The sequence below is a fragment of the Anopheles maculipalpis genome, chromosome 2RL (genome assembly GCF_943734695.1).
Source record: "Anopheles maculipalpis chromosome 2RL, idAnoMacuDA_375_x, whole genome shotgun sequence".
Lineage (NCBI taxonomy): Eukaryota > Metazoa > Arthropoda > Insecta > Diptera > Culicidae > Anopheles > Anopheles maculipalpis.
The window spans coordinates 46,735,709-46,748,468 of NC_064871.1; the positions used below are offsets into that span (position 1 = coordinate 46,735,709).

Genomic DNA, 12,760 nt, shown 5'->3' on the forward strand with positions numbered 1-12,760 from the left:
TTTAAAATATCAATCTACAAGTTGAATTAAGTAAAGGAAAGCGCCATAGGTTAGAAATGACAGGCCAAGACATCCCGATATTATAATGCCAATTAAGTAGACGGCTGCTCGTCTCCGGATTTAGATCGGAAAAAAGTCGAGTTCTCCAATGCTAGGCTTAGAGTAAAGTGGAGCTATGGCACAGCGTTTAACTATCTGGATTTCCTTTTTAAGATCGATGATTAATTCCAAGGACTCGAGATCCACTATTAGATGGGTTGCATTTCTATTTAACTCACGATTAAAATGGCATTTGTTTGTTTCTTTTATATTTTACCGACTATACACTCATTAGCCATTTCTCCAGACTCGTTAGTCATTTCTCTAGACGATTTTTCTCCAACTTTTCTTCAGAACGGCCTTCGGGTCTTCTCCCGTAAGCATATTGTTTTGCTCTCATTGGTGCTACGACTACCACTTGTCTGACTTTTAAATCATTTAAAGCAAAGAAGAGTGAATCAAATTTAAACATACTCAATATCAGAAAAAAAAACCAAGTGGCAATCCAATTAAAATTACCATCGCCATAGCAAACAATTGCAAACGACAGCCCCAATAAACGTCAGCCACATGCCGAACCACCTCCTAATTTAGTAGGAAAACGGCAGGACTCTCACCCTCAGGATCAAGTGGCATTTTGTCAGAAGCAGTCACTTTTGTCCGTCTGCTACGCGCTCATCATTAGCATCGCATCATTTTCACAATCTCCGTTTCTACTCTGCTCACGTCAACAGGTCGATTTTGGAGAAATCTTCATCCCACCCGGACTGGACGTCCCGAAACCACGCGTTCTGCCCGAGTTCAAGCGTCTAGCGCACGGGCTTCGTTCCAGCAACATCAGCATCCTGGACGCGAAAACGTTCTACATTCCTAACCTTCACTACGACGGTGCCGGTCCGGATGCGTACTTTTGGGTCGGAAATGGTTCCGAGCCAAACATCATGGGCACGAAGGTACCGAACGAGATCGGATCGCTGGAACCGCTGCGTGGCTATCAGGGCGAGGACATCGAAATTCAGCTGCCGGGCAACCTGACCGTGTACGATATCGATTGGTTGGCAGTGTGGTGCGTTGAGTATCGGCACAACTTTGGACACGTTTACATCCCGAAGGATTTGGACGTGCCGCCGGCACTCGGACAGACAAAGATAGCGGTAAGTGGCGTTCTAATTTCATCATCACACATTTAGCAAAGCATTGCTTCATGAAAACGTTCTATTTGATCATTCTTTCTTCACTAAACAAGCCGCCATGGTGGTACAAGCCGGTAAATAGCCAATACTATTCTATTCAACCATAATCCAGCAATTCTTGATTTGTTTTACTTAGCCGCGAATTAATTTCAATAAAATTCCTTTTAAGCTCCTCATTAAAGCTTACCGCAAGCTCTTTAAATTCTCTCGTATGATCAATTTCCACTACATTACCTTCCAGACGACCACAACCACATCTACGGTAATAACGCAAGCCACAAGCAAACCGGCCAACGTCAACTGCAAGGAACTGCTGCGCGGCAAACTAAACGTCATGTGGGAGGTGATGGACGATTACATCATTATCGAGCTGGTAGGCCGCATCGAGGAGGAACAGTACATGGCGTTCGGCATATCCGGCAGCCATGGACATCCGCAGATGATTGGTGCCGATGTTGTGGTCGCTTTCTACGATCGTCGCCAGCGTCGGTTCCGTGCCGAGGATTACTACATGTCCTCGCTGTCTCAGTGCGATGGCAAGCTCGGCGTGTGTCCGGATGAGCGTATCGGTGGTAAAAACGATGTTGAGATACGTAAGTATAATGGGAGTATTTTCTCGTAAGTTGAAGCTTAACTACATGTCACGGTTAAATCCATTTTCCTGCAGTATCCGGTGATCGCAGTCATGGTGTAACGCGGATCAAATACCGTCGACTGCTCCAGACGAACGAAGCCGTCAATGATCGTGCCTATCCGTTGGATCGTCAAATATCGGTAATTGCCGCGATCGGACCGCTGAATTCGCGCGATGAAGCCAACGCCCATTCGCATACGGGCACGGAAGTGACGGTGGATGATATACAGATTGATTTTGCCTCCAAAAACGATCACACCTGTACAGACGCGCTCGATAGTTTCCGGTATGAGGATGGGCCACAACCGTGGCCAGCACTTACCATACTAGGCGAGAAGACAATCACGGCCCGCATCGGTCCGACGGGTGGTAAGCGCGGCTACACCCCCATCACCGGCCATCCGTCGTGGGGCATTGCCTGGTACATGAATGATTTGCTGATTCCGGAAATTTACGTCGAACGAGGACAGACGTACACGTTCATTGTCGAGGGCGGTGACGATACGGCGCAACCGGCCAAGTAAGTACCACAATTCGCGGTTTTGGTTGTGTTGAAAGGAAGGGACATTACTCCAGATCTTTGACCAGTTTCTGTCCAAACTTGATCGAGTAACTAGTCGTCCAATCGAGCGTTGTTAAAAATGAATGAGAATATTGTTATAGGAATACCAAGATTTATGCAACAGCTAAAGATAATATTTATCAAATTTTTGTGGTCTGCAAAAATGGTCACAACCGATAATGGTCGTCCTCGACGCAGTGCGTTGTAGTAGGATTCCCTCGTGACACACATCTAGTTAAGTATTTAGACGTATGTTGACGAAATGAATATTTTAATGGTTGCTTTCCTTCACTCTGATGGTTGATGTGTTATGAAGTTTCGACTAAAAGCTATTCATTAGGAGCTCAAAATTTTGTCTGATTCCAAGTGCACGAATTTTTAGATTGATCTGGCGGATCCTCAAAATATGAATTTTTTAACTTCAAGTGGTGTAAAGATGTGACACACTTATTCTACAACTATGAATCTCTTTATAGAGACTGCAATAGCCAGTAAAATGCATTCGAAATTTTGGAAACATTGCCATCAGAGGCACTGCAATGTTTTGTTCTGGAAGTAATACAATCTTTAGCAGCCCTATTGCAAAACAAAAAAGCATTTTTTGAAGGATTTTAATATTGTTCCCATCTTAAACCTCAATCTCACATTAAATGAAGTAATTCTGTTGAAAAATGTGTTCATAACATGGGTTAGGCACCCATTCGTTTACCGTCAAACATAGATGGTCTCTTACGTAGCAGAGAGCAACTTTGAGATTCACCTAATCCCAACACGACCAAACTTCATCGTCATCTCTCTCGGGTTACATCAAGCAGCACGGGTACTCCTTTTTAAAAGCCCGCAAATGGACATTAGCCACATAAAAGATTGTCTGCATTAACCACAAACTCCAAGCGATACCAATCTACTGCTACACATCATGTAGAATATGAAAATAACTTAAAGTTCAGTTTTTTGTTACATTCAAGCGACTTGTTTTATCTTTTATCTGCACCCTACTGAACAGGCTGCGTTTGGTGCGTGGTTTATCATCGCGCAAAAAGAACCTAACGGTCTAACAAATATGAAATGAAGGAAAAGTTTAATAAAATACAAGCCTTCCTGCATAGCTCATTCTCTTTTACTCGATATGTATGCTCCCCTTTTCACACACTTTTTTTTTTTTTTTTGGTCTGTAATGAAAGAAGAGGAATGAATGCATCCTGATTAACCGCAATGCAATACCCATGCCACTTGGCAATTGCCTCGTTCTGAGTAGGCAAACGAGTCCGACTAGTGCCGAATCAATTTGCAATCTCCGGTGGCCGCAAAACGCAATGAGCTAACTTTTTCGCCATTCTTTCACCCACAGATACCATCCACTGTACATCACCAGCTCGAGCGAGGGAGGATACGGTCAGCTTAGCGATGCCCAGAAGCGGCGAGAAACGGTGTACGCCGGCGTAGAATATGATTCGCAGGGAAACGCCTATCCAACTGCGGGTAAGATAGCGTCATTAACTTACTGCTGCTTTAAGCAAATCCTTAATAAAACGCATTTCTAGCTGGTCGGTACTGCGAATGGAAGCATAAAACTATTGACCGTTCGGCGGACATTGCTACGTTTGAGGAGTATAAGAAAACGCTTCACCTGTCCTGTGACGATCCGACCGGGCAACCCGCCTACCTTAACTGGACGGTTATCGACGAAACGCCGGATCTGGTGTACTATCAGGTAAGTGATACCGTGTCTGTCATTACATTTAAGATTTATTTCATTGTGATTTGTACAGTGCATAACCTAAATGTACAAGCACTTGTTGTTTATTAAATTTAAGCAAAAATGGACAGCGATGTAATATTTCTGTCCATCCAAACAAATTCCTTTTCATCCTGCATAATTATCCACAAATGGTTTGACTCCAGCAAACTTTAAACAAATAATATTTTTTGTTTTAAATTAGTGCATTTATTTTTCTTACCAACTACTGTAATCTGTTCTGTCTGGTTCACTAAATAACTCTTAAGAATTAGAAAGAAATTAGCTCGCAAATCTCATGTATATCGTATAAAAATCAAAAGTATATAATTATTGCAAAAGCAATTGTTTGACGTATTGGCGAGCGTTTATTTTCTCATTTATAAACGCTATTACTTTTATTGGGTTGTTAGAACATGATATTTGTCCATTCAATCAAGGTTCCGCAATAACAAATGTTCCTACTGTAGTATTGTTTCAAACTTGTTTAATTTATTTATCTATTTCTTATTTAACACGACATTTGATAAAAGTTGCCTACATAACAAAATAGAATACTTAAAATATGTACTTCATACGTCTGTAACTGTGGTTCAAAAATTATCCAAAACATTCCAGATAAGTTCTTTTGTAAGGAAAATTTAACGAATGATTCGAATATGCTGGATTTCTAATCTTTATTTAATCGAATATTCCATTTTTATTTTTGTAACATTTCCAATCCTTTAACCGAGTATGCCCGGGATAAGGCCAAGAAAAACGAGGATATGCCTTACCAATAAGATCATAAAATTTATTCAACACAAGCGGTGATGACAATACGGCACTGGACCGTAATAATCAATTGTAAATAAATAAATAAATAAAATTTCCAATCCTCTCGACATTACGACGACGTGTCGTCATACTAAATAATCAATAATTTCCAACCCTTTTTAAAAAAATATTTATTTATTTAATTTATTAGGAAGGCTCTAAGCCGTATTGTCTCTTTTTAAAAAATATCAAATGTTTTTTTCCATAACCATTCAACAATTTTTAAAAACTATCAGCAATATTTTAAGTTTCTAGCGCATTAGATTAAATATTCTCGATTGAAGTAAAACAATTAATTCATATAAAAATTGAACCACCTTAATAACTGACCACTGAATCCACTTTAGAGTGGAAATGCAAATCCAAACATTTGTAAAATATGCATTTACCCAAAAACTTTTACCTAATTTTTCCTGTGGATAATGTAATTATTTATTTATTTATTTACAACTCATTATGACGGTCCATTTCCGTATTGTCTACACCGCTTGGGTTGAATAAATTTTATGATCTTATTGGTAAGGCATTTGCTCGTTTTTCTTCGCCTTATCCCGGGCATACTCGGTTGGGTGTGGATAATGTAATTTGTATTACTATTTTTATTTAATTTGAAAATGACGGCTTGCGCGGTATTGTCGGCTAATGTACCTTAGCTATGTGTTTTTAACCGTTTTTGATTGCCCCAGAATCTCCTAACTAATTTTATACATGGCTAACATTATTTGGGTATGTGTTTTATCATTTAAGGATTGAATAAATTTGGCAGAAAGTTAATGTTGTTTGTCCGATGCTGTACAAAAAAAAATTATTGTGAAGATTCGCGAAAGCTAACACAATCAACTTAACCCGAAGTGTTTTAAACATAATTTAACATTTCTTTTCCCTTACTCATAATTTTATCAACCAACTCTTTTTACCCATCAGTGCTTTACGCATCGCAATCTCGGCTGGAAAATACACGTCGTCAATCCGGGAGAAACTAGTAAGATCAGCGGATCGCATGGTTTGTATGGGGGTCCGGAGTCCGGGTCCACCTTACTGTACGCGCTGCTCCTGCTAACGCTCACGCCCTGGTGGCTCGCACAGATGCAGCTGCTGCCCCGTGGTTTTTGATAGTTCAGTGCCAATTGTACGCACCGAACGCACCTCTGACGGTCACTGTTGAATTGTCGTCAGTAGCGCCATACCGCGCGATTGGACCGCGCTGTTTGCCAACGCACCAATTAAAAAAACACACACACACACAAAAACCTTAGATTAGAGTGAGCAACGGGGTAATGGCTATTGCCCCCGACAAAGGCATTGGGAACCTATTGGTTTGCCGTGCCATTTCGCAATCGCAGTACATACTTTGTTTTCTTGTAGTTGCCATACCACGGCATACACCGTGAAGTACTACCAAGGAAGCCAGCTGATTTACCCACTTGCGACCGGGTTTCTTTCGTTTCAAACCGATATTTCATTTTCCGATTCTTTTCTCCACAACACGTGCCACTTTGACTTGGTTTTGGGCTCATTGCGATGGGCGCACCTATATCAGCACGAACGCAGTGAAGGAAATTAAAAGAAAATAGACAAAAAAAAAGCAAAGTAAAACATCTTTATCCGTCCACATTATTGATGCTTCATCTTGAAGTGTCACCGTTCACCGACACCGTACGCCGCACGGGCGGGCACTGGATTGTGTTGCCTTCACTGCCCGACGACGCGAAACAATCGCAAAAATAGTCCGCAAATTAGTGGTACCGATTGACTGCCGACCCTCAGGTAGTTCTTCATCGTGTGTGGCATGGTGATGGTTTAAACTTAAGCCGCGTTAACGCAACGCAAGGCGCAAATCTTAGGTAGGCAACAATAAAGATACTAAAACGATCGATCTACGATCGATACAAGACAGCAAGGAACAATGGGGGAGACTAGCGAGTCTGCCCACCCTAGGAAGGGGTTTGTCCTGGGGACGGTATTGTTTTTAAGCCCGTTCCAAAGTGGATGTTTAAAGCATCTGAAGCTTGAGGATTTTTTGGGGTTTAAAAGCAGCAGCTGCAGCCAATGCTTGCAATCAGAGCGCATCAGCGCTAAACACAAACCCAATACAACCATGCGATATCGCCGAAAAACATATCTAACTAGTGTGACTCTGGAGAGACGAAAGAGACACGGACACCGCCTGCCGATGCGAGGGACTGTACCAGGCGATACAAATAGAGGCGCCATTCCTGCACACTTGGGGCACGCGACCCTAACGGGGGTTTTGGGATAGATGTAAGTGAACAGGATAGACGCTAGCTAATCAAATTGTCGTTCAACGTTCGTACTGGAGGCGAAATGATGGAGTGATGTGATGGAAAACGGTTCAGCAAAAACTCTACAAGCAAAGCAAGGCTTTGCATGCAGCGTTAGTTAAAGAATTATACCTTAAATTGTCGCTAAAATTAAGATACAAAACATTAAAAACATGCGCTGGAAAAAGCAAGACAAGCAAAACATTATGTCATTGTGACATAAGAAGAATATGGTTACCTTATATGAATAATATTCACATTTGTTTTATATTTTTAAAAACCTTTTACCTTTTTTTGAACACTCAATCAAAGTTTTCGTTAGAAATTATTCTCGTTCAAATACGTTCAATTCTTGTTATTCGTTTTTACCGTGTTACTGTTAGGTTAATTGTTACAATTTATTGGTTCATAATTAAATTTCATAACGAAAAGAAATCATGTATCAAAAATCAAATCTACATTAACTGTACAAAGCGTACATTATACAACAACATCGAAGCATTGCTAATCGGACTCAAACGCGAGGCCCGTTTGGTACAAGTAGAAGTGAGAAAAACATGCAAAACAAAATGCTAAAGCATATTTATTTAAGCAAGGTGAAAACGAAACGACAATAAGCAGTAGCTCGAAATGGGGATCGAAAGGTGCAAAGAAGTACCACTATTTACAGTGCAAAAGACAATAAAACTATTTGCATAAATAAATCATTACAAAACAAAAATGGCAAAAGGAAACGGCTAAACCTAAAAAGACGATGCGACAATAACTAAACAAAATGTATCGTAATTTACAAACGAAACAACCAACCAACTGTACTGTTCGGTAATTTTCGACAATAACAAAAAATTCATTGTGCATGCTATTTCAATCAACAACAAACAAACAAAAAACAACCGTCTGTGTATTGAAATTTAACATTAATTCAACGTTACAGTTAGTGTAATGCAACCGAGATGGAGGAGAAAAATGATGCATACAAGCAAAAGCAAACATATGCTTGCGGTTCGTGAGTATTCGCTTTCGCGGGCGTATATCCTAGATAGTTTAAGAAATACACTAAAAACAATACAATCTCGTGTCTGCGGCTGTGGATGGTTTCGTACTTATTGCGACCGTCCAGCAGTATCCGGGAAGGACACGGGAAAGCAAACTTGACAATAATGAAAAAATCAATTGGAACAATATGTGACACTAAAGTAGATTGTTAAACGGTAAGCTTGTGTGGTGTTATATTATTTCTGTTCTTTTTTTCTGATTGTTTGTTTGTTTGTTTGTTTATACACAAACAAAAACTTCCCACTGTTATATGCCATTCCGTTTTTTGCTGTAACGCTCATTCGCTGTAGCTGTATAAAAGCGTCATTAAACATTAAGCACTAGTAAGGTTAGTAAGGTTCACACGGACACTCACTCTTGTAAGCGTATGATCGACGCATTTGCATACAATTAGATTACTATCCTTTAAGGTAGATAATAAACACATCCATTCCTGGCAACAACAAAAAGATTATCAAATCGCAAAGGCTTGCGTATAGAGTGCAACAAGAAACAAAAAAAAAAACTGCAATATAATTAACACTGATGGGGGTTTTTGTGCTTGAAAAGTCATTTGAACCAAAATTACTCCATTAGTCCCCTGGTTTTATTAATCAGAAGCTTAAAAAACCTATGAAGGTGTAAACAGTTGTTTTGAAAACGGTCCGCTGACACTAACTGCCAGATGTGTGTTAAAATAGAGTTCAAGGTCTCTAAGCTAAAATAAAATCATTTGCTGGATTATGCCTGCACATACGTCCAAATTGAATAATATACAACGGGACATGGTCTATCGACTGTTTTTTCTTCTTTGTCTTTAGTACTGCAGCCTCTGGGTAGCTTTACTCGCAGTTCCACGCTTGCTTGGCTTAGTGTTACCCGTAACTGGATCACTGCTAGTGTCTCGGTTACTGGTCTGATCTTCTCATGGTTTTGCTGCTAAGAGCCCACAAGTTTGTGGATCCTAACTTTGTATTTTCTATTTGATCTATGATCCTAAGAGCAGTTAGCCTTAACCTGGGGAAGCACATGGGCCTGTGGAGGTTAGTGTAACGTTTAGATTTCGGATTCGGAAGTAATACGTACGTCTTGTTGGTTCGATGGTCAAGAAGTAAGAGACTGTTTTTATTCCTAATATTATAATTGCACAAATTGGCTAATTACGAAGGGCCGACGAAGGGTCTGGTTTATGCTTGCGGGTCGAGTACAATCTTCTGTTTCTTGCATGCAATATGCATGAGCATGAACCGCTACAGGCCTTCTTCTTGAATTAACGTACTTCTAGGTCCCACCGGCCATCTAATGGCTTACTTCTTCTTCTTGGCCTGCTCAGGATTGAGCACGTCGTGTCGACATGGCCAGGTCTCCAATCGGTAACTCCAGGAAACTCGGTCTAGGGCTGCAGTCCTCCATCCACGGCTGCATCCGATCCCCGACAGGTTAGATGGCTTACTAGACTTGCTGATACCACGTAGTTACACTACGGGGGAAAAATCTGGATGGTATTTGAACCTCGGTTCTACCGTTTGAAGACCAGCGCCGTTGTAGCTTCACCACTGTTCATTTACACTTTTGCACTTATGTTCATTTTACCACCGGATTCAATTTCAACCTGAATCGGATGATTGATTGAAGATTCAACAGTCTTAAACTTCATATTGTCAAGAGCATCCTGAAGTCTGTTAGGAGAATAGAAGTAATCTCTTCCATTCGGAACAGTCCTATCGTTAGTACCTTCTTCAAACAAAACTACACTTATTTTGTCGAACAAATCACGCGCAATTCTTTTACACTTGCTATAATCAAATGACGTTTGTGGGTCTATAGGTCTTACGTGTTAAATTTAATTGATAATTCCCTTCAAAAAGTTTCCAGAGATGTTCATTTTCTTGGCAGGTTTCCTTATGATTTTATCTAATTTAGTATACCTGCTATTCTTAGAACTTCAACTTCAGCCTTTTATTGTTTAGAATTCATCAGTAAAACTTTTCCAGTTCAATAAACTTTGGTCATATGTGTGGTCTGAGCGAGCGTTAAGTCCTTTACCACTTCTTCAACATTATTTTTCTTCTTTTTAGTGACCAATATTGGCGTTTTATCATGTTCGCATGTTTTTTTTTCTTGTTGCATTCTGTAAAAGTGTATATTTAAAAAAACTCTTTTCCCATTACGACACACATACATTTTGGCAATTCAAAGACAAATTAAAATCTCAATTAACCATAACACACATACATAGATAAGCAAGCTAAAACAACAAACCAAAATACAATCCCACAACGGAAATATACCATGCAAATAAACCCTACTAATACTACTATTACTACTTACTACTAGCAACGATCGATAGTGTATATGGAAAGGGAAATTTAATTTCTACAATTAAAACGACAATAATGTACTCATTCAACTTGCACACATGCAAAACCCCCTATTCGGGGTGAGAAGAAAGGCGCAGCAGCAGAGCTCAAACATTAAATGCAACAAAGCTGAAAGGAAAATAAGAAGAAGAAGAAGAAAAAAAACAAACTTTACCAATAATTGTAAATTTAGCAAAACGAAACTCAAAATAGGCTGGCGAAATGCAATTCTCTCAAATTAAAATACAAACACGGTGCATACAAACACCGCCCAATTCACCGCTAAATAAAACGCCCCACAACCATACCCATTGGATGGGTGTGTGTGTGTGAGGTGTTGTGTGGTTTTTGGGGAGCAATTTTACCCTCTACTTCTTGTCTTTAAGAAGCGTGAAAAGAAAAATGGGAAACCCCCTTTACATTAGTATGCATCATTTACACAAAACACTAAGGACAATAATTAATAGATCGATAAGGAAGGGTGTTGAGAAGGAGTAACATTAAATAAACATTAAAACAAACTACCGTATAGGACAATTGCTAATGTGCTAAATATAATTCTATAGTTGATATATGTACAATTTTACAACATCCTTGAAGGAGAAGCTTTGAGTTTTACTTGCGGAAGGTTATAGAACACATGCAGCTGTGAAACCGGGAGAGGTTACAGACGAGTCTCATTGTGCTATGGTTTGAATCTCTGTGCTGTTAGTTACTCTGTTGAGCGCTTTGGTAATTCTGTGAGGTTTTTTATTAACACAAAGTTAGTGGCTTTTTGTTGCTGTATCTTAAAAAATATAATAAATCATTCATTTACCATTCAGCACACTTCTACGTGTCTACCGAGACTACTAACAATACCACTGTATATGGAACAGCTTTGAGCATAAAATTGAGCACAAAATGAAGAAGCACCCAATTAAACTACAAATTAGAGGAAGCAACAACAACAAAAAACGCAAATCATTTGCACGAAAAAACTTTCGATTACTTTATGTGTTTCCATGTAAAACAGCCATGTGTCAATTACATGACAAATAGAGCGTAAGCTGATGTGACAAATTAGATGAGATGGAAGATGGAATGTACACTGTACACAACAACAACATAAATCGGAAATCACTGGAGCTACTCTTCTTAAGACAATAATAAAATCGAAAAATTAATTACCGATAAGAAACTACCGTGCAACGTACTAATTTGCGCCTGGCCTGGTATGCTAAAGTGAACAAGTGAACAGTAAGCTAAAAAAAAAAGAATACTAAAAAACACACACATACACAAAAAAATAACTCTCTTTCTCTCTATAACTGAATGTCAATCGAGCGGCACAGAAGCAAAATGCGAAAATATTTCATCCAATTGATTTTGAAGCGTTTTTACATTTTTGCACAAACAAAGCATAAAGTGAACAACCAAGTTGACCAATTCGAAGCATAATTTCGAACGCCACCGCGTAAACATGGTAAACGAAACCGACACCGATTGTTACTCACAAAACAGTTAAAGCAACGTTAAAGCGTACTATTCAAACAGCTACGGACATTCGTTGCTTGGGGTGAGAAAGGGGCAGAGCATTCGCTACCACCCTCAGAAAGGAAATTATGATTGTGAGACAATAATTCTTTACACTTGAAAGTAAGCCAACACGCACAGGATGCATTATAGTAAGCAGCAAACACACAGACGTACACATACACAAAAACACACTAGTTTTAAATAAAGCATTAACGGTAACTAAGCAAAAAAAAAACAAGCGATCAGTCGATAACGATCGGCGTAGTTTTTCCCTGCTTTAAAGATCGACAGACGTTTGTGTCGATCGAAGTGGAAAGAAAGGTTAATTTATTGAGTAATGAGAATAACTATCAAAATAGGTAAGTATTTCAATGACTCAACGTGCACTATTTAAGCTGTATAAATTATGGTTTAAAACAAGCTGTATTAAAGGATTTTTTATTCGACGATCACGTGATCCACACTTTAGCCTCTACTGTGTGCATACAATGTATTACACCATTTTCTTTTAGGTTAAGGCAGCTTGTCATATTCTTTTTCGTCTAAACCCGCTAAAAGCTGAGCACATTGTGATCACCAGGTC

The 12,760-nt window shown here is 39.5% G+C and overlaps 2 protein-coding genes across 3 annotated transcripts in view; one reads left to right on the forward strand and one right to left on the reverse strand.

Moving 5' to 3' along the window:
- The window catches only part of LOC126557138 (protein Skeletor, isoforms B/C-like), a 41,967-nt gene extending 35,834 nt beyond the window's left edge, over positions 1–6,133 (forward strand). Inside the window, exons 5-11 of one of the 2 annotated variants that reach the window (XM_050212812.1) lie at positions 774–1,193; positions 1,286–1,306; positions 1,474–1,825; positions 1,900–2,386; positions 3,780–3,910; positions 3,973–4,142; positions 5,907–6,133. In XM_050212812.1, the coding sequence (XP_050068769.1) occupies positions 774–1,193; positions 1,286–1,306; positions 1,474–1,825; positions 1,900–2,386; positions 3,780–3,910; positions 3,973–4,142; positions 5,907–6,095 (1,770 nt within the window). In that variant the 3' untranslated portion in view covers positions 6,096–6,133. The remainder of the gene's footprint in view (positions 1–773; positions 1,194–1,285; positions 1,307–1,473; positions 1,826–1,899; positions 2,387–3,779; positions 3,911–3,972; positions 4,143–5,906) is intronic. The other variant, XM_050212813.1, reaches the window with a different exon arrangement.
- LOC126559496 (ribosomal protein 63, mitochondrial) overlaps positions 1–12,760 on the reverse strand; it is a 278,118-nt gene that overhangs the window by 63,414 nt on the left and 201,944 nt on the right. The gene's annotated exons all lie outside the window — the stretch shown is intronic.